Below are 22,873 nucleotides of genomic sequence, written 5' to 3' on the forward strand. Positions count from 1 at the left end.
ATTTTGTGTGAACCACTTCACAACATCCCTATCAGTTGCTATGGAAACAGCTGCAATCCCCCTTTCTCCCCAATCGCAACCTTGAGTCTTTCTTTTTTTCTTTCAGTTTCCTCGGACAGCAAAGAAGGGTTTTTTGGGTTTTTATTTTTGTTTTAGTTTTTGAGGTAATAAAAGCTACAAATAACCTTATTATCAAATTTAATAATGAAAACTATGGAGAGTCTGAAGAAAGAAAACAGAGCAGTGTCAATTATAAACAAATGTTTCCTTAGTTTTGAAAGTAATACTCTAGTGAGCCCTGCTCTACTTTTGAAAGCTCTGTTCTGCTAAGAATTTTATTTGTGAGGCTGCAGAGATGGCCCACGCGGTGAGAGCACCTGCTGTGCAGGCCTGAGGGCCTGAGTTCAGAGCCTGCGGACCCGTGCTAAGAAAGTGTGTGTGACCGTGAGCATCTGTGACTGCAGTGCTGATTGGAGGGACGGGGACAGGGAGGGCAGAGACAGGAGTATCACTACAAACCACAGCGAGCTCAAGGTTCCGTGTGAAGAGACCTTGTCTCAGGAGAATGCGGCATAGAGAGAAAGAGGGCATCCCATGTGATCCCCCAACCTTCAAATGCTTGTGCAAAGGCATGTGTTCTTGCACGCACACACACACACAACTCAATGGAAATGGTTAACGATGTAGAAGTTTGCATTTCTTTTTAGCACTAAATGACATTCTACTGATTCACCCATTTATCTACCAAAGCTTGCTTCCAAGTTTTGTTCATTATGAATAAAACTGTCATGAAAATCATGGTGAAATAAGCCAGAATCAGATACCAGATACCACATTTTCTCATCAATGAAGGACATAGATTTAAACACACACACACACACATACACACACTCACACACAACTATGTGTAGATTTTTGCCATTGAGAACCTGGAAAGCTTTGTATCATTATAAAATGTAATTACTAAAATATAAAATGAAATTAATGTACCTTGCATTCATTTGGGGGTTTTCTTCTGATGTTAGTATTTTTGCTCTGAAGTGATGATGAGTTTAATGTGTGCAAAATCCAACAGGTAACCATGGATACACTCTGTTTGCATTATCTTTTATAGCCTTTGCATGGAAAGAAAGAAGATACAGATACAAAATAGAAGAGGTTCTCATAGTCTGATAGGCTTGACTTGAGTTGGTGGCATGTCAATCTGAGCTCTTGTAATTTGTCTTGTTAGCAAGCTAAAGAAAAAAATGATAAGATAATTTCACTTGATAGAGTAATGTATTTGATAGAGTCCAGAGCCCATTTATGGAAGAACTCAGCAAACTTGAAGTCAGATGATGGGCAAATAAATTGAATAATATTTCAGCAAATATGGATAGTAAAGAGATGCTGGGAGAGATGGCCAGCATTGTCAGCCTGGAGGCACACACAGTGAACTCTCAGAATGGCTGAACCAGAAACAGTGACAGTACCACATGCTGATTAGGATGTGGAGGGATCAGACTGCTCCTGTTCTGCTGGTAGGAATTTAAAAAGGTGAAGTCACCCTACAACTGGTAGTATCTTATAAAATGGAACACATTTTGGGGATATAGGGCTTGTGGTTAAAAGCACTTCCTGTTTTTGTAGAGGACCCAGGTGTGGTTCTCAGCACCCACATACCAGTTCACAACCACCTGTAAGTCCAGTTCCAAGGGATTCCATACCCTCTTCTGGCTTCATTGGGCACTAGGGATACAATGGTACATAGATACACATGCAGGCTAAACATTCATAAACAATAAATAAATAAATCTTAAAAAATAGAACCAACTGAATAGGTGTCTGTGCTGGGTACAGTTAACCCCAAACTCAGGAGACAGAAGCAGATAGATCTCTGTGAGTTCTAGGCCCGCCAGGGCTACATAGTGAGATCTTGTCTCAAAAACAACAAAACCTGAATGCAACATCCATCCATATACCCCAACAATGGTACCCATAGTATCTCATAGACATGGAAATTTACTTATAGCATATAAAAGCCTACACCCAGAAAGTTTATCTGTAACAGCCCAAATCTAAAAGAACCAGATGTATTTGAATGGGTTAAACCTCAGTGTCTGGTGTGCACCTCAGCAGGGAAGGGTTAGGGACTTTTGGTGCACACAACAGCTTGGGTGAGTCTCAAGGAACTATGCTAGATGAAAAGAGCCAGCCATAAAGGGTTGCATACTGTGTGGTCCCATTTATATAACACACTTTAAATGTCAAAAGTACAGACAGGCCTAACAGATTTGTAGGAGCCTGGGATAGAAATGCTGTGTCTCCTGACTGAATTCATGTCAGATCCCAAACACGTGAAGTCCTAGTTAGGTTTACTGTTGCTATGATGAAACACCATGACCTAAAGCCACTTGGGGAAGAAAGAGTTTATTTTACTCACAGTTCCATGTTATAGTTATCCTCAAAGCACTGAGGGCAGGAACCTGGAGGCCGGAGCTGATGCAGAGGCTATGGGGTATGATACTTACTGGCTTGCTCCACCTGGTTTCCTCAGCCTGCTTTCTAATAAACCGGTGGTGGGGGGGGACGACGGAACCCACCAGCCCAGGGATGGCTCCACCCATAATGATTTTAAAAATGCCCTACAGCCTGATCTTATGGAAGCATTTTCTCAGTTGAGGCTCCTTCCTCTCCAGTGACTGTAACTTGTATCAAGTTGACATAAAACTAGCCAACACACCTGATTTTCTTTTGATCATATGTCTGGGTATGTGCACGTGAGTGCAGTGCCTTCCAAAGCCAGAGGCATCAGATCTCCTGGAACTGGAGCGACAGGCAGTTGCGAACTGTTGGATGCACATGCTGAAACTCAGCTCCAGCCTTTCCTTAATGGCTGAACCATCTCTCTGATGCAGCTTGTGGTTTTCAATGCATGTATTCTTTCTTGTTTCTGTCAGGACCTAACATTATTGCATGACGAGTGTCCGAAGCAACTTTTGCCTGCGATACCTCCTTCCATTACCTCTCCTACTTCCTGGATGTCAGAAGAGGAAGCGGAAGTCTGCAACCTCTGGGATGCAGGTAATTTGGTTATGGACAGAAGTTTCTCCAGAAGCATGTGTAAGATGCACTAGAAGGAAAGTCTGCACAAATATAAGATTTGATTTTGAAATATAGCAACAGTTGACTTGGTTTGTTGCTGGTAATCCAGGACAGGACTGTATGATAAATCTATCCAGCCATGACCTTAGGCTCCCAGTTTGTCAGTCACTTGCTTCACTGACTTTTGCTTCTTTCATTTCTTTTTCATTTTGTCTAAAAATTAACTGTAAACCTTGAACTTTTTTGAAAGCTTTAAAGAGCAGAACTAATTTTCTGTTCTTAGAAAAAGATTTATTTTTATTACTTTTTAATATGTATGAGTGTTTTGCATGCATATTTGTCTGTGTACCACGTATGTGCCTTTGTGCCATGGAGGTCAGAAGAAGGTAGCAGATCCTCTGGAACTGGCATTATAGACAGTTGTGAGCCACCATGTGGGTGCTGGGTATTGAGCCTGTGTCCTCTGTAAGAGCAGCCAGCTTAACTGTTGAGCCATCTCTCCAGCCCAGTTTTAGGATGTTTAGTGTAATTTATTTTTGATGAAGTTTAATGAGGGAGCGCCTTCTAAAACAGGCATTAAATGAAAATGTGCATAAGCATAATGCACAGCCTCAATCCCACAGCCTACTTAATCATCTCGTGAATAATTGACATTAGAAAAGGGCACAATATAGATCTGGGTGTGGTGGCTCACACAGCATGGTGAGACAGAAGGATTGCCAGCCACATCCATGCCAACCTGGACTGCAGTGTAAGACCCTGTCTCAAAAACCTGGAGGAAAGGGCACAGGATAAATACACAAAATGACACCAAAGTCACCTCCAGTAAATGACAATATTGGGTCTCATCTGGGCTCTGCTGCTGTCAGGACCTTGTGGTCTGGCTCTGGTTGAACCTTTCCTTCCAGTCTCTGCTCTACATGAAGTCCCAGTTTGTGATATACTTTGGAGCTGAAGATGGAGCCCAGGCCGCATGGCATTCATGCTAAGTGCATACTCTACACCATACTGCATCCTGGCTGCAATAGGCTTTCCTCTAGGTTTGCTCAGCAAGTATGGTGGACCATCCTTCCCCAAGATATGAATGAGACATCTATCAGGAGCATTTATTACGAGCTATTGTGGGCCATGACACAATTACATCATATAGCAATCGATAATTCAGATGTCAACCTAGCAGAGGAAGTATTCCCTGGTGGGGTACCCTGTCAGCAAGGCTGCAGACCACTGACTCTGAAAACTGCTGCTTTCCTCTGTAATTTCCCTTGTGCAATAACAGTTATGATATCTCCCCACTACCATGCATTTTCATGTGATGTGTATATGTAATCTCATGATTGCATCTCAATATTATGGGCACATATATCTATGGATGTTCAGAAAGATGACTTTTCATTTAGTTACATAATTTTGTGTATAGAATATATGCTGGGACATGCTTTATAACTAGATCTATTTGTCCCACAAGGGCTGTGGACACTTAAAAGCCTGCTTTGTTCTTTTGCTCAGACTAACTGTACACAATTAGCTCACTTTCACCTCAAAGCAAGTTCAAACGAGACTAGAGACTTTTTGTAAATGGATCATAAGTTTAAAACCTTACAACTGTGCACAAGGTCACTGTCGCAGATGGCCAACCTAGGTTGCTACACAAAGCACTCTAAGAAAAGCATACCAGTTCTTTACTTGCTAGTCTGCTAACAAAAGACCTATATCTCAAAGTTTGCTATTGGGCACTGTGCCCCCCAGCCCAAATCTGGTTACTGTTTCACTGCTGAAACCTTGAAACCCTTGTGTTGCCATGGCAATGGCTCAACTCCTTATCACTTACCCTAGGAATGTGCTTATGACCAATGAGAGGTAACCCTTGTAATTTCCTTATTAAGTCAATGTTCCTGGGGGAAAAGAGTTTTGAAGCCAGAGAAAAAAATCTAGAGAAAGAATCAAGGAAAAGTTAGAAGTAGGACATGAGTATTAGAAAAGAAGCAGAAGAATTAAAAGGCTGATTCAAAAAAAAAAAGAAACAAAAACAAAAACAAACATGTGTGAGTTTGTTCATTTGCCCTCAGATCTTCACTGGATGTTGCTTCCTCTGTAAACCCTGAGAGGACCTTGGGCTAGAGTGTCTTGGGACTGGACCCAAAAGCTTTCATTAGATGTCTTCAGTACCCTCCACCTTGTCTCTCTGCTTTTCTAGCTTTTAGTAGTCCTATCCTGTCTCACAGAGGTGGCTCCTCGTGGCCCCCAGTGTGCTAGTGTGGGCTCACTTTCCTTACAAGCACAAGTGCACCTTCATAAATGGTTCCTTCTAAACGCTTGTGAGAAGTTAAAGAATATTTTAATAAATGCAACAAAACTTGAGGTTGTGGTAATACGTGTGTGGGATAGCATTTGCACAGGTAATTGCTATAAATGGCTATAATCCAGGGACAGTTTGCTTGACATTTAAATTTTAATTAATTAATTTTTGAGACAGTATCTCATTCTGTAGCTTTGACTGGCCTATAATTCACCACGTAGACCAGGCTGTCCTGGAAATAACTCTCAGATCCACCTGTCTCCGCTGCCTGGGTGCTGGGATTGAAGGTGAATGCCACCACATCTGCCTTGCTTAGTGTTCCTGTGACACCCTTTACAGCAAGCAGCCCAAATCCGAAAACTTGAAGGCAGAGCAGTAAGGAAAACTTTCTTGTGTTCTAACATCGCCTAACATTTCTGCTCCGAGCATGTCAAATATAGACTTTCTTTCTGAGAGCAGTTTTAGATTCACAGCAGAACTCAGTGGAAAGTGCAGCGTGTCTCTGCTCCTGTGCAAAACAGCCAGCTTGTCGCTTGCCACGTTTATTACAGTCAGACTTGTATTGATGCAACGGTCATTCTAAGTCTGTAGCTTTGTCCCAGTTCACTCTTGGTGTGGGACATCTGTGAGCGTAACTGGCATGGCATACATCCACTGTCACCATACAATGTAGCCTTACCCCACGCGCCCTCTGTGCTCCACTGTTCACCCCGCCCCCCTCAGTCCTGTCAGCCACTGACCTTTTTTCACTGTCTGCATAGCGTTTCCTTTCTTATAATGCCGTAGCACTGGAATCATGCATAAGCACCTACTTTAGATTGGCTTCTTTGAGGTTCTTACCTGACTGAAAGTTCTCCTCTTGGCAGGATCACTCCTTTCTCCTGAGTACAGAATAAGATCATTGATTTGCCCACTATAGAACATTCTGGTTGCTTTTGATTCTACAGATATGGGGTTTTGTATGAATATGTTTTTCCCTCTAACACTTTAACACAAGTGAAGTTGAGTATAGCTTCAAGAGGCCACCCTGAAGATGAGAAGCCACAGAACGTGCTACACAAGGGAATGCCTCCACTGTTTTTCTAAGCCAGAGGGGCTCTTCATGTTATTTTTAATATGTGAGTATGTGGGGTGTGTGTGTGCTCATGTATGGATGTGTATGTGCAAGTATATGCACATGCCATATGTAGAAGAGACTCGGAGTTAATGCCAGGTGTCATTCTCAATGGCTTTCCACTTTGTTTACTGAGTCAGACTCTCTCACCGAGTCCAGAGCTCCCCAATTCCTACTAGTTGTGTTAGCCTGCCTGCCCTGGAATCCTGTCTTTGTCTCCTGAGTGCTAGGGTTGTGTCAGGCTCCACGCCTACTCTGCTTTTATGTGCAACAAGCACTTTATCTACTGAGCCATCTCCCTAGATCCTTTTCCTATTTTTAAGCCTTTCTCTTCTCCAGCCTTTCCCTGGCTTGCTAAAATGCAGATCCTAGCATTTCACTTCCCATCTTCACAACTGTCAACAACTCTCTGCTGCCAGTGAGATAAATCTAATTTTTTCATATTGTCATATGAAATTTCCATAGTTTGATCCCAGCTTATCTTTCTGATCCCATTACCCCAAACAGTCAGTACTCTCAGGACTCTGCGACATTCCGTGTGTAGTCCCTTTTCTTTATACTGCCTTTGTTCCAGGGTGACATGCCGGTCTAAGTTTTGTGGTGTAAATACCATTTATTATGTTCATGGATTCTCTGGGTCAGGAACTAGGACAAGGCACAGTGGGGATGGCTTGCCTCTTCCATGATGGATAGATGTCAGAGCCTCAGCTGAGGAGCTCAAAGGCCAGGACAGGAATCTTCTGAAGGCTGGCTCCCTCGTGTGTCTGGCCGTTGCTGCTGGCTATCCACTGGGGACCTCAGTTCCTCTCTGCATGAGCCTATTTAAGTGGTCTTTCCACGTGGGCTAGCGAGAGCTTCCTCACAGCATGGTGACTGGGTTCCCAGGGTGAGTATATTCTGTCCAGTAGAAGCTGAATAATCGATCCCAGAAGCCATGTCATGGTGCTACCATTATGTTCAGTTCATCCAGGCAGTTGCAAAGTCCTGCCAAAGCTCAGCAGACAGGAGAGAAGCCCTCTACCTCTCCATGGATACATGGATTTCATACAATGCTGAAAGGAAAAAAAAAGCAAACATTGGGTTGGATGCACGTTGGCATATACATTTATGTGCCCGTTTGTGTGTTTGGAAAATGTCTATCAACTTTCTATCACTTTATAAATATTTGACAAAATCCTATTCAAATAGCAAGGCCCAGAGAAAATGTCATGACTGTTATAAAATCCTTCTTTGTGCTAAGTAATTTCTCCTTTCATATGGTCTCACATGACTTTCCTAATACCTCTATTATAGGTTTCTTAAATTTGTGGTTTAAATTTATGGTATAAATTATACTTGATTTATAACTGCCTAGCTAATAAATTGATATATTCATTAAAAACATTTGACCATTGGAAATAAAACCACTCTGCATTCTCATTGTCTTTATCCAGCACAATCATCTAGCTCCAAAGGGTAAGCAGTTAACAAATTGGTGGGATGTTTCTACACCATTCTCTGTGTATTTATACATATATATTTTGAATTATATGCAGCTAGCTTTATTTTGTTTTAGAACATTATTCTTAGTTTTTCCTGAAACTATGTGGCATGTAAGAATACCACTTTGGCAAGACCCAATAATACCACTTTTGGGTATATATTCAAAGGATGCTCAATCATGCCACAAGGGCATGTGCTCAACCATGTTCATAGCAGCTTTGTTTGTCATAGCCAGAACCTGGAAACAACCTAAATGCCCTTTGATTGAAGAATGGATAAGAAAAATGTGGTACATTTACACAATGGAGTACTACACAGCAGAAAAAAATGACGGCAGCTTGAATTTTGCAGGAAAATGGATGGAACTAGAAAACATTATTTTGAGTGAGGTAACCCAGACACAAAAAGACAATTATCATATGTACTCACTCATAGGTGGTTTTTAAACATAAAGCAAAGAAAGCCAGCCTATAAACCACAATCTCAGAGAACTTAGACAACAATACAGACACTAAGAGAGACTTACATAGATATGATCTACATGGGAAGTAGAAAGTAGAAAAAGACAAGATCTCCTGAGTAAATTGGGAGCATGGGGACCTTGGGAGAGGGTTGAAGAGGGAGGGGAGAGGCAGGGAGGAGAGCAGAGAAAAATGTAGAGCTCAATAAATATCAATAAAAAAAGAATACCACTTTGGTGGGGGAGTGGTGAAAAGATTTAGTGTTCAGAACACTTGCTATTCTTTCAGAAGATCAGAGTTCAGTACACACACATACACACAGTTAAAATATATAAGAATAAATCTTTAAAAGACAAACAAGAATACTGCTTGATTGTCCTTCCATGTTGGTCACTATCTAGAGGTTTCTCCTAATCTTCTATAATATCTGGGCATATAGTTTATTCCCCTGATAGTGAGCATTTTGCTGTTTTATATTTTTCACTCATAATTATGACTTTGGTGAGTAACCTTGTAAACATATGTGAGTGTTCTTCAGGGAAGATTTTAGAAATGCTTTCCTATGCTGTATTGTCTGCCCATTTTCGTTTTCATTATTGCTATCTGTTAGCTCCTCAAATATCAGTGCCAATCCGAGCTTGCAGTAACAAGAGCCCATCCCCTCACACCCTCACTAGCACTTGAGATTTTCAAGCCTTACATTTTTATCACTTGTAAGAAAGTTGCATTACATAGCTGGTATAATTGGAATATTTCCACATATTGATTGGATGTTTTTATTTCCTCCTCTGTGGCTTGCCTATTTATATAATTAACCCATTTGTCTTGTGTATTGTTTGTTGTTCATCTGAATTGATTTTGTAGCATTACATATATATGCACATATAATTTATGTCTGTAATTTGTGTTGCAAATCTCTTCCAGGCTGTGGCTTGTCTTTCAACTCTCAGTGATGTGTTCAGAGAAGTTTTAGGTTTTCTATCTTACTTTTTTCCTTCATAGCCAGTGAGTATGTGTTTCACACATGCACAAAGACCTGAGTTCAGATGCCCAGAGCCTGGCATAGAATAGGTTATCTAACAAGAACCCCAACAAGGCATGAGAAGCCCTCTTTTGAGTTGTTGGTTAGGGCTGTCCAAGAGAATCCCAAAACATACAACCTATTGCTGCTACCCTTGATTACCCGCAGAGGTAGAAGGTAAATCCCTGTTGCTGAAGTTGCCATGCATTTTAGACATAGGGTTCAGAGAACCCCACCTGGATCTGACCTGAAAGCCTCCACCTTGGCTTTCATGCATCTTCCAAAGGAGAGAAACAGTCAGCAGTGCTGCCCAGCTATGCCTGTGAAGCATCAACAGCTGGCATGCAGCAATACTACTAAGGGTGTAGAAGTGGCATGCATCTCTTGGCAGTAACCAGTAGCTCTCCAGTTGGTCTTAAGGCCTACTCAACCAAAAAAATTTTTGTTGCCTAGATCTAGAAACCTAGGCAACTTCCTAAGGCTACTGAAGTCATAGATCTTGGAGGAGAACCTACAACCGCCATTTTACTAGAATATTTATCTTCATGCCTACAGTTAAGTGAAGTTCCTCATCAAGGAAACTTCTCTTTGCAACTGAGGGAGACCATTGCAGAAAACCACAACCAATCAAAATGCAGAGTTGTGAAGCCCATTCCTAATTACTACACAACTCCTGCACCTAAGACTCAGGGATCATAACAGAAGAAGGGTCAGAAAGATTGTTAAGAGCCAGAGGAGCAGCCCAGTGGTGGTGACTCATGCCTTTAATCTCAGCACTCAGGAGGCAGAGGCAGGCAGTTATCCATGAGTTCGAGGCCAGCCTGGACTACAAGAGCTAGTGCCAAGACAGAGGAGCAGGAGGTTTGCTGGGAAATGATGTCTCCTAAAAATGTCAGAAACTACACCAATGAAGTCTCACCAGCATGGCTGCCTAACCAGGACTCGAACATGGACAATACCAATAGCCATGCTAACATGGAAGGGAGAAAGCTTATAAGGCCTCAGCCCTAGACTAAGTAACTAAGGAATGCTGAGAGCAGGAGACACAGTGTTCACTAAAGAAGAGCACACCAACTGGTTATCCAATACTAAATGGTCAGCCCTGGAAAAGTACATACGAGTATCGTTACACAGTCTGAGCAGGTAGTAATTGTGTATTTAGGAACACATGCACACACACACACACACACACATACACACACACAGAGAGAGAGAGAGAGAGAGATCAACAATGAAAGAAAAAGAGGTCATGAGTTAGAAAGAGAATAAGGGGTAGGGTGATGGTACATGGCAGTTTGGGGGGAGGGAAGGGAGAAATATAGTTATATTTCAAAAATTAAATTACTTAATAGAAAAAAGCCTGGTATAGTGTGTGCATTCTTATAATCCTAGCCTTAGGGAAAGGGGGTTTAGATAGACGGATCCTTAATGCTTATTGGCCACCCAGCCTAGACTGGTAAAGGTGCTTACTGCCAAGCCTGACAGCCTGGAGTTTGATCCTGGAATCCATATGGCAGAAGGAGAGAATAGACTCACACAAGTTGTCCTCTGAGCTCCACATACATGCCAGGATGCTCACACCCATTTGCATTTTTAAACATAAAAATTTGTACAAAAATACAGAAGTAGAGATGGCAAGAGACTGAGGAAAGACTAGACATCAACCTTCAGCCTCCACACACAAGGACATGAGCCCAACAGCCACACACCACACACATACCCAATACTAAATATACACACTCCAAGACAGTTTTCCCCAAGTTCATAGGATATGTTCACCCCATTATATCTTCATGGCTTGAGTTATGTAGTCCGTCTTCATTCCAAGGGTTTGTGAGCGGTTTGTAGACAGCAGCTTGTCCAGACAGTTTTCTCACAGTGCTATGGATTAGCCTGTTTCACTCATCCTGTGTCTGTGCACACACACTCACATGCCCGTATGTACTTGTCTGTGCATGAACACAAAGAATCCAGATGTCCACATTGGGTGTATTCCTCTATGTTCTCTACCTTAATTTATTTGAGCCAAGGTCTCTCATTTAACTTGGAGCTTGCCGTTTTGGCTAGTCTGGCTGGCCAGTGAGCCCCTGCAGTACACCTGTCTTACCCTACAATGCCATGGTCACAGACAGATGTGGGGACGCCTGACTTTTATGTGGGTACTGGGATCTGAACTCAGGTCCTCATGCTTGCGTCCCAAGCATTTACTCACCGATTCATCTCCCCAGCTCCCTGGTCTTGTTCTGAAATTGTTCTGTAAGAGTTAAACCACTCTTCCTGGTCCTCTCTCTGTGCAGTGGTTAAGACCGAACTAATACCACCTTAATAATCCCTTAATGTTCTTGGGGTGACATCAGCACTTTACTGTTATATAAATGATGGTGGGTAGCACCATTTCTCCCCACTAGAACAAAGCAGGCTTTTATTTCTGTTTTTTATTCTGTTTCTGTCATTTGATGCAGATTTCAAAACACTTTATTCTGAGTTTCTTTCTGTCCAGTTCACTTACTTATCCTGTCAACAGATGGTTCTGATTTCCATGTTCTGATTTTGGTAACTTCAGCCCATGACAAAAATAAAATAAGAAAGCTATTCTGGCCAGGCCTTCCATTCTGTTCCTTTCTTCTTGCCTTTTGTCCTGGGTATTTCTTTTCCTCATAACCTGGTATTAGCCCCTCAGGATTCATCTGCATATGTGGTCACCATTCTCTTCCCTGCTACATAGTGTTTTCCTACAGGTACACTCCATCGTTGGCACTGTGTGTCATGTTTGCTTGTTTGTTTTCTGTTTTGTTTTGTTTTTAATTACACCCTGGGCTTGTATGAACTCACATAAATTGCCCCAAGACTCCTTGACCTCATGGACAAGAAGTTCCCCAAGCCAGTTATTTGTCAGTTAGATATTAGCTCCTTGAAATCACCTAGCATGCCAGATTATTTTCCAAAGATGTAGTTGCTACAAGTCCCTGGCAGCCCCGATCTTGTCATGTTTGAAAAGTTGCCAGTCTCTCATTTGTTCTAAATTGTTTTTTTTTAATGAAATTGAGCATATTTTTGTGTGTAGAAACATTCCACAGTCTGACTCACTCGTGTTTTCTTGTGTAAGGCATCTGCACATCTCTCTTGGCCATTTTTCTCCTTGGTTGTTTGTCTGTTTCCTAATTGATCTGTAGGAGTCTGGATCCGGGCGGGAGGCCGAGCACGCCATCTCATGTGTGGTTCTGCAGCTCACGGGTGCTCTTTACACTTCAGATGGAGGGCTTGCAAAACAGAAGTTCTGAATTTTAATGAGGAAGAACTTTATTCTTTATGATCTGTGCTTTTGTGTCTCCTCTAATTTGGGAAATGTCTTCCTTGTCCTGAAAGCACAAAGATAGCTCTATAAAGGATATTTTAAAATTTTTTTCCACAGTTAAATCATTAACTGGTGTGTGCTTGAAGTAGGAATTCAGCTTCTTTTCTCCATAAATGGACAGCTGCCCAAGAATCATTAGTTGGAAACTCTGTCCTTTCCCCCAGTGAGCTGCAGTGTTGCCCACACTCTAAAGCATCGTTCATGTGCACACAGATGTGCTCGTGGGCTCTGTGTACAGCCATCGGGTGTGGGAATGCACTTGGACAATGAACGGCTTTCATTACACTATGTCTATAGCAACTCTTGATGGACTTTCCTTCATCCTGGTCCCACCCTTCTACTCTCCTGCATGAAAGCTTGACGAGCCCCTTAAAATCCCACAGAAGTTTTAACTGACACAGTATTGAATTTTTAAATCAGATTGGAAAAAGGAAGACTTTACAACAGCAAATCATCCCATTCACTTAGTTCTGACCTACTGCATTTGTATTTTTTACATGCAGTCTTGTAATTTTGGCTACATTTGGTCCTGTGTGCTTGATATGTGTGTGTTGTCCATGAAAGGTGATGTGATTATGATTTTTCAACTTAAGAAAGTGTAAAACTTTGTTTACAGTGTGGAATTGTGGTCTGGGATCGCAATCTGCAACTTACTTGGTGGTGGTGCTGGCCAGCAGTGGGACCCCGAGTCCCCAGGGAGCCCTGTGATCTCTCGGGCTATCCCTGGTGTTCTGCCGTGTTCCAGGATGTCAGGTCAGCTAGGCATATTAATGAGTTGTCAGTTTGCTGTATTTTCAATTTATGCTGGCTACCGCCTCAGGAATTACCTCGAGTCTTGAGACATGCCTTTGTTTTCATGGCTGCTCTATGAAGCTGCTTTTGATAGATTTCATTTTATGTTTGTTGATGATACAGATGAGTGGAATTAATTTTTTGTATATTGATTGTTATAACCAGCCCCTTACTGAACGGTGTACAAATTCTTCTGAGTTTCTCATATTGAAAACCACATCATCTGTAAATAATGGCAGATTTAGATTTTCACTGACAAGCTCTATATCCTTTGTGTTTGGCTCTTCCTCCTTCACACACTACTGGGTAACAGCATGGCCAGGGGCTTCTAAGACCTCGTCCATATCTACAAGAGGTTGATGCCAACCCCAGCTAATAGGAGGTACGCACTGTAGGCTTTTGCTGATCCCCATCACTAGTTTACTAACAACTTTATCAAGATCACATTTCAAATTTTCTACACTTAGCATCTGTATTGATACCTGCAGATTTCTTTCCTTTAGACTAGTAATTCTATAACTTATTGATTTATAAATATTTAGACAACCTTGAATTCCTTGGTAAAATCTCAACTGGCCTGGTATATTCTCTTTTTTGCTTGTTTCTAGATTTGGTATACCAGTGTTTTGTTCAGGAGTTTAACATTTGTGTTTTGAATGATGTTAAGATAGTCTTCTCTCAAATTCTTGTTGTTGTGTTTTGATACTGAAACTTTGCTGCACAGGACTTGGGAGGTGTTTGCTCCTTTTTATCTCCTGGATGGAGCTGTGCAGTGCTGCAGGTGGGGTGCTGTGAGATGGATGGGAAGAACTGTAAAGGCAGTGACAGTGTGGTTTGTCCTCAAGACTGCAGGCAGGGATAGCAGTCAAGGAGTGGAAGGGGTCCAGGTGAATCAGTCCTGGCACCAGGTGATTAACTGTTTTCCTCTCTTGAGGTGTAGCGTTATCCTCTACCCTGAACAGTTTGGGCAGTCAGCATTCATGGTCAGGGGATCACCCTTCATGGTAAAGAGATCACCCCAATGAGGGAACGCTCCTGTTGTTGAAGCTTTACCTGCTGGGCAATTCAAGGTCATAACATCCCTGTTTCTCAGCCGTAGCCCACTGAATGACCACTGCCTCTGACTAAACAGAGAATTTCCCCACTGATGTCTGAGTACCTCCTCCACAGTGGATGCATTCTGGCAGGCATCATAGAATTCTGATGTATTTGCCTCAAGTATATGTCTGCAGAGTTCTGTCTACCTACCTTCTTGTCACTAATCTTCTTCTTCTTCCCAAGCCCCTGATGAGGACCCTGTAGTCGCTGCTCATGAGTTCCTGTTGATTTCTCTTAGGCATCTTACCTTTCCCCTTGTATCATATGAAGATGTACTGTCTGCAGCTCTGTCTAAGGAGAGGACTCTCTGCTGATGCTCAGGGTACTCCGAGTGGGGCTGTAATTTGGCCTTCACTTCTGAGCAGCGCTTTGCGGACTTACTTAGAAACCTGGTCTTGTCCCTTCCCTGAACTGTAGCGAGGAGCTAGCCGTGAATCTGTGGGTGTAAGCTGAAGGAATGGAAGCTGTAGCATGGTACCTTTGCCACCTGCCTGTGGTGCTTTCAGTACCTGACTTCACCTTGCGTCATATGAACCAATCTAATTTGACAATGGGGTGCTGCTGTATGCCTTCATCTCTGTGCTCTGCAGCTTAGATGAAAGTCATTATGTGAGGGGACACCGCTGCTTGGTGTTCCGTCGTCAGTCAATCTCTTATCAGGTCCGCATTATAAGCCAAGCGTTGTTTTTCAAGTGTATTGTAATCAAGGTGTAAGGCATGCCCTTGGCCCAGTGCTAGAGAGGCTAGCACTCTGTGATTTCCTACCGGGGAAGGAAGAGCGTCCCGAGAGCACTTGCAGTCCCACTGGCTCCACTGGGCTCCACAGCTCAGCAATCAGTGTGGCTTGTCTAGTAGCCCAGACTTGCTGCTGAGCCTCGCCTTGCTGAGTTCTTCACTCAGAGCAGGCAGTGACCGGGGGAACAGTGCAGTGTGCCATCAAAACCCAGCCAGCCTGTGGATGGTGTGATTCTTCCTTTATGTTGGACAACGGAGGGTGCTCAGTTTGTCTCTCACTCGGAGGGAGCAGTCTTCTCATTGTCCAGACCATTGAACGCTCTAAACCTTTCACAGGCATGGCAGGCCCTGTGCAGATAGCTCCGGGAGTGCCTGCTACTGGCTGCACACACTGAATAACATCATGCCATCAGTGGAGTGGCCAACATGATGCTTTATGAATCGTAAGGAAGGAAGTGCAGCCCTTAGAAGACTCAGCAGAAACTGGCATGGTGTCTCTGCCCCGTAACCCTAGTTCCCAGGAGGCTGAAAAGGTAAACGGCTGTGAGATTGAGGCCAGCATGGAATATGGAGCAAGACCTTGTGTTGAAACAAAGAACAGAAGGCAGCAGAGTTGGCGTGGCTCTGAGGCAAAACAGTAATAGTATGCTCATTGTCTCTGTCACATGAAGGCTGATAATTGTGTTTAATGGGAGGCTAGCAGCTGAGCGTTAAACACTAAGGCTGGGTTGGTCTGCTCTGGTGTGAACTGAGCTGGAGCTCTGATGGGCAACACGACCCGATCAGTGAGTAGCAGCCACCCCACCCCCCACCCCGTCCTCTGGCTTCCCAGCATACACTCGTTGTACTGGATTATGTGAGACTTGCTACTACAACTTCCACATCTTTGATGTCTGCACTAATTTCTGCAACTGTCCCAGAAACATGGGATGGTGTAATTACAGGTGTCTTCTTGTGCTCTCTGACCACAGTAGTCTGCCTTCCGTGGGCAGTTGAACCACCATAGGGGTCAGTCCATTATGAAGCATGTATGTTCCCTCTACGTTCTGAGACCATGCAACAGGTCTTGTGGTGAGGTGGATCCCAGACTAAGGTTCCAAAGCTACCCATAAATCCCCTGTGTTCGAAAGACTATTGGGGCTTCAGAAACCAGTGTCCCTTCAAAGACAGTAAACAATAAGATTTTAGGACAGCTGTAAATGACTCCTGGTATCTCTGGGGAAGGCTGTGTGTGTGTGTGTGTGTGTGTGTGTGTGTGTGTGTGTGTGTGTACCTACTCCTACTCATGCAGCATAGTCTCACACTTTCTTCCCACTGTGATGTTACAGAGGCAGAGAGGCCTTCCTGTATATAACAAATCACCAGTCACCTCCCTATCATTAGTGGCACTTTTCTGTCTCCCATGAGTGTTCTTTGTAGCACACCTCAGTGTCTGGCACACTGATTGCTTTTGAGCCCATCTAAAAGCACATGACCTCAGGTATCATTGTGAACCTGCCACTAGTACAGCACCAGGTTTGGACTCTGCTCTTAGGCAATTCTGAGTATGTACGCTGCTTTTCCAAACAGCTGTAAGAAATTTGCATGTGTTTCTCATGACCCAGTGCATTTCCCACTGCCTTCTATTTGAGGACAGTTATTACGTTCCTTCCTCTCTTCCCTGAAAGTGCCATTATGTCAATCATCAGAACTTAGTAAAGCATCCCTGGGATTATGAACTGAAGTTAGTTAGGGTTTCTGTCTCTATGAAGAGACGCCATGACCATGGCAACTCTCATAAAGGAAAGCATTTAATTGGGGCTGGCTTACAGTTCAGAGGGTTAGTCCATTATCATCATGGCAGGACGCACAGCACCATTCAGGCAGACGTGGTGCTGGAGAGGGCGCTGAGAGTTCTACATCTGGATCTGAAGGCAGCAGGAAGTGACAGCAACATTGGCCAGGCCTGAGCATCTGAGAAGTCACAGCACTCCCCCAGTGACACACTTCCTTCAACAACACCACACCTACTCCAGCAAGGCCACACCTCCTAATAGTGTCACTCCCCATGGACTCATGGGGGCTATTTTTGTTCAAACCACCACAAGTAGAAATATGGGAAGTTATCGACATAGTAACTGTGTAATGTGGTTGGCATTAAGAAATCCAATTAAACCCATTTAATACTTACCTTTTCTTTCCTTTCTACTTCAAAAATATGAGAATGGTTGACTTATACTGCAAAATGAATATAAATTGATTAAAGGCTCTCATTGAAATGAGTGAACAGGCAGAACAAAAGCCCAACCACCTGAGTACAAGATAAGGGCAGTAACTGCTTCAAATAGAGGACTTGCAGGGGTGGATGTGATCCAAATACACCGTATTCATGTGTGAAATCACCAGAGAATGTAGAATACAAATTTATTTTAGAATGGCAGTTTTTATTACCGTGTATGTAGTGTTCAACCGTCTTGCCAAAGAAGCACTGAATGATGCTGACTTCTGAAGTGCTTAGGAACTTTTAGGCCAAGAAGTGATCTAACCTAGATCACTTTGCTGAATGTGTACATTAGAAAAATGTCATACAAGCCCCAGCGACAGTTCCAATCAGGAGAATCAAGTTTAATATAAACTAAGTTGACAGGCTTTTTATCAAACTGACCGTGTTCTCCCAGGTGTGTAGGTCCCAAGCTGACTTTTTTTGAATGAAACACATGGCTGTATGTTTATTATCAAGAGTGAGGAAATTACCCACCCCACAAAAGTTACAAATACCTACTGTATGTCAGGTGTTGTACACCTGCTAAATAGCCTGTGATTAGCAAGAGCCCTGCTGGATGGCACTGTATATCTGTGAGCTAGCCTTGAGAAGCAGAAACAAGAGGGTGGTCTGATCTACATAGCAGGTTCTAGGCTAGCCAACGTTACATGTTGGGGTCCTGCCTCAAAGAACCAAATAAAAATACACAAGGTCTTTGCTTTCCAGAAGCTTTGGGGCTAATGGGAAATGACAGTCATCATAGTGGACAGACGGGCATCAGAATAGGAGGGGACACATGTAGTAGCCAGGAGGACATCCAACCTTGTGTTCGGAGATCATGGAGGTTTTCTGGAGGAGGTGCTGTCCAGGCTAGAACTAGAAGGGTGGACAATGGCTGAAAGACCGGCCAGCAAAGGCATTGCCTTACTGTAGGCTTCAAAATGTCTTTACTTTTCATCTGCACAACAGTTTTCTGAGATAAACAAGGAAAATCCATACAGAAGGTTTAAATAACCTGACCAAGGTCAGGGTGAAGATTTGGAGGGGAGACTGCCTCAGGCAGGGGAATAGTAGGTGAGAGGCCGGAGCAGAAGGGCAGGGGTCAGGGAGAGCTGGCAGCTCTGAGAAACTGGAAGCAGCTTAGGGAGGCCCTAAAGATTAAGTGCATGGCAGGAAGGGTGCCAGGCAAAGCCAGAGAGTTGAGCAGGGCCCTAGAAAAAAAGGAGCCATATATTTAGTGTCCAAACTGGGACACTCTAGACAGTGACAGAACACAATGAATAATCATCTTGGCCTTGGTGTTGGCCAGGATAATCATAAATCTGGATACTCCTGGGCAACATGGCTTGGATGCTCAGTGTCCTGATAAGCCACACTGAGGACTTCCCACACTGTGGAGCCTTTCAGGTTCTTCAGTCGGAGACAGGATACAGCCTGGTGCTTGTGCTGGAAGAAGGCTCCCTGCATTACACAGCAAAGGTGGAAAGCTAAGTGAGTTAGACAGACAGTGGGATAGGCTCCTGGTTGCATCCTGCACTGGCCTCTGCTCACCTGCCACTGCCTTCCTCCTTATTCTACATGGAGGTCCAGCTTGGACACTGCTTCCCAGACACTATAATCTCTGGTCTTGTCACTATCTGCCATTCCCCTTCATTTGTCTGATTCCTACTTGTCTGGGTTCAGCTAGGATGCACCTCCTCCCAGGAAGCCTTCCCAGGCATGCAGAAGGCACAGCTTGCTACTGTTCCTCTCTAGGCTCCAGGGAGCAGTCCCTGCTTCTTCACACTAGACTGTAATTCTGGGAGCTAGGTCACATCTTGCTTAGCAAGACACTGTACCTATGCCCTTTGCTTAGCATATAGTGAGTACTTCCTTAAATGCTTCCTGGTGAGTAAGTGGCATTGAAATGCCCCTAAGTAGAATGCAGCCATCCTTGGGGTTTTCATCCTGTGCTTTCTGCATATGCTTTAAAAGCATCTTCAAAGAACATCTATCACAGCTTTAAAAGGAAGGTGGCCTGTGCCGCACAGTGAAGTGCTTGGAGTTCACGGCTGGGTTCATTGCCTGCAGAGTTGCCTTTTAAAGCTCCTGAGAATTCCCCCATCCCTGGCTGACACCTGATTGTTATGCCAGCTAAGGTTCTGTGCGAAAGGAGGGGGTGCACAAACACAGAGAGCTGGAGAGAGTGTCTGGAGCCCAGCGAGGTTATGTGCTGGGCCTTGGCCAGACCCAGGTAGCACCCACTGAGCTCTTCCTTTCAGTCCGCTTGCAACCCAGGAACTGTCCCTGAGTGGCAGGTGCCCAGAGATGTCTCATCAGTGTCCCTCTCTCCCCCGACCCCCAGCATACCAGTTTCCAGATGCTGGGCAGTCACTCAAGTCAACGGGGCTGGAAGGACTGCAAGTGAGGGAGGGACAGCATCGCTCTAGCAGCCAGGGGGACAGGACAGTGCTCATAGCATGTTAGCAGAGGCAGGGGGCCCCTCAGAGGCCGGCCCTCATGCCTTGTTCACGCTTGAGTGGTAGGCACGGTATTTTCACGCAGGACTGTTAATATGCAAGAGGGATGGCTGTATTTGTCTGTATTTCAAGATAACCTTAAATCTCCTTGGTTTCTCGACTCTGGGAGTTTATCTATAGCCATGTAGAACTCAGATCCATTTAGGGGCTCCCTACCTCCCTCTACCTCCCCAAGGAGGCTTGACACTGTGGTTTTGCGGGGAGGGGGGTATTTGGGCATTTCTTCAGTGTGGCCTCTGGTGAGCCCAATCTCATGGCCCTGCCCTAGTATTGCCTCTCTCTGCCCATATCCACTGACCTGGTGTAGGTTGGCAGGCCATGCAGGTCCTGTATCCACTGACCTGGTGTAGGTTGGCAGGCCATGCAGGTCCTGTATCCACTGACCTGGTGTAGGTTGGCAGGCCGTGCAGGTCTGTTTCCCCCTTGCCCCATTGTGAGGCACTGTCACTTATGCCACCCCCTCAGCTAAGTTGTCAACCCCAGGAGCTGCCGGAGCTGCTCCTACATCTGAGTGGTTCAGATGCCACCCTCCATCTCCCTTCCCTTCCACCAGTGACATTTCTTCCCTACTGCCCTGCCCTGTTCTGCTGAGGGGTGAACAGGGTGGGCACAGCTCACTGTCCAGGCGTCCCCTGGAAAACAGGCAGAAATCCTCTTTGCCCTCAGAATGAAGCAGCGTGGGAAGGAATTTCCCAGTTATGTGCCCTGCTGAATGCTCACGTCCTAGAACAGTAGCTAGCTAATGGACTGAAAGGTGCTGGTTGACCAGGTCCTCGCGTCTCTGAGGCTTCCCTGGGCTTGCCCTGGATAGGTTTACCGCACCCCACCCCACTCCCACTGAGGCTGCCTGACTTCCCTGGACAGCTCAGGATAGGTTAGGACCTTAATGTTAGGAACACTTGGCAGAAGCCAAGCCAGTCCGCTTCCTTGGAGCCTTCTCCATTACTAGGCTGGCTTGTGTTTGTTCTGTTCATTTGTTGTGGCAGTGCTGGGGTTGAACCTAGAGCCTTGCACACGCTAGGCAAGTGTTCCTTCGCTGAGCGTCAATCCTCAGCCTGTTTGTTGTTAGTTGAAGACTTCTACCATCATGCTTCTGTTTGGGCAATAGTGATGTCATACAGATGGTTGTACTTGGGGGAGGGCTTTGTGGACCCAGTGCTCCTTAACCTTCCTAATGCTGCACCCTTTAATACAGTTCCTCATGTTGTGGTGACCCCAGCCATGAATTATTTCATTACTACTTCATAACTGTAATTTTGTAAGAATCTGATATTCGACCACTGTGAAAGTTTGACCCCCCTCCCCAAAAGGGGTGGTGATGCACAGGTTGAGAAACACTGCCTTAGGGATTCAGCGGTATGTAGCACTGTGGGGTAGAGACCACCTGGTAACACGTGCTCATTCTTCTCCTGCCTTTGTACCCCCAGTTCCTAGCACATAGCACCCAGAACCCAGCACACTGTGCCTGTTTTGGGGGTGTCTGCTGTGTACAGAACTGATGAGAAGAGAGAGAAATGGAAGCTTGAGATGACCCGATGGTTAAGACAGACTGGGACTCAGAGAAGGAGTGTTCAGGCTCGTTAAACCCTACTCAGCAAAGCTGCATGACTTACTAACTGAGATACTATTTATCGGTGGGCAATACGGTAAGAGCTTTCCCCAGGCTAATATTCTAAATTAAAGGCAAAGCCCAGAGATCGTTGCCTTTCTGTAACCATAAACTAGAATAGTTATCAACTAGATACCAGTTGCAAAACAGATATAAAGTTCCAGAAGGAAAGATTAAGAAATTAGATTTTGACTCAACAATAGTTACTGGTTCTTGCCGTGTTTGTGTCAGGTGCTGTGGTGGGCCTGGGTGTGTGGCGGCCCCTGTCTGTCCTCTAGGACTTTCTGTTCCGGCTGAGATAGCAGACAATAGATAAATAAAGTACTTATAGCTGTGCCCTGAGGGATGGGGAAAACAGACCAGAGCTTTGTAAATCAGCAATGGCTTGCACTGGAGCGCTTCTTTGAAGAGCGAGCTCAGGAGCTGAGGTGGGAGGGTGGAGAGGCCTGGAGAGGCACTGTCTGAGTAGAGAAAACAGGAAGCGTGGACGCCCAGGTGGAGAAGGTTAATTTTCCCTTGAGGAGCCACGTGGCTGCAGTGTAGCACAGGAAGCGGGTGGTGTGACAAGATTTAATCCTCAGCCCATGAGGTGTGTGTGGGTTGGACCAACTGCTGAGTGCAGAGGGGAGAGTGAAGTAGCGGGAGAGCAGAAGCGGGAGGGAGCAGAGGAGCACCTGTGCCCACCCTGGCAGTTGGGGTAGGACAGAGCCAATGGCTGTGGAGAAGGGGCCGGGCTGGAGCTGTGTTCTGAGCACTGTCAGGACTTCCTGATGCTCAGGTGTCAGAAGGATGACAAATGAGCTTGCCTTGTGGCCTTTGGGAAGGGAGGGTATGCTGGTGCCCTTTACTGTGGAGGAGGAGGCAGCAGGGGAGGGGGTTAGTGCGGACAGTGTGTTCGCTGTGCCAGGAGCCCTAAGAGGCCTCTCTTCTCTGGGAGGACTGACTAGAATTGAGGCACTGGAACAACCAGACCAGAAGGAAGGCCGTCGTCAGGCTCTCTTTATTCTAACTCTGCTTCCTGGATGGGACTGTCTGCTTCCTGAATGGTGATTTTCTGCTTCC

At 44.7% G+C, this 22,873-nt stretch overlaps 1 protein-coding gene across 1 annotated transcript in view; it reads left to right on the forward strand.

Annotated features, from left to right (window-relative positions):
• Enthd1 (ENTH domain containing 1) overlaps positions 1-22,873 on the forward strand; it is a 119,815-nt gene that overhangs the window by 61,421 nt on the left and 35,521 nt on the right. Inside the window, exon 5 of the mRNA XM_048454897.3 lies at positions 2,940-3,063. Coding sequence (XP_048310854.3) covers positions 2,940-3,063 — 124 coding nt within the window. The remainder of the gene's footprint in view (positions 1-2,939; positions 3,064-22,873) is intronic.

Source organism: Myodes glareolus, chromosome 19, assembly GCF_982192425.1.
Source record: "Myodes glareolus chromosome 19, mMyoGla1.1, whole genome shotgun sequence".
Taxonomy (NCBI): domain Eukaryota; kingdom Metazoa; phylum Chordata; class Mammalia; order Rodentia; family Cricetidae; genus Myodes; species Myodes glareolus.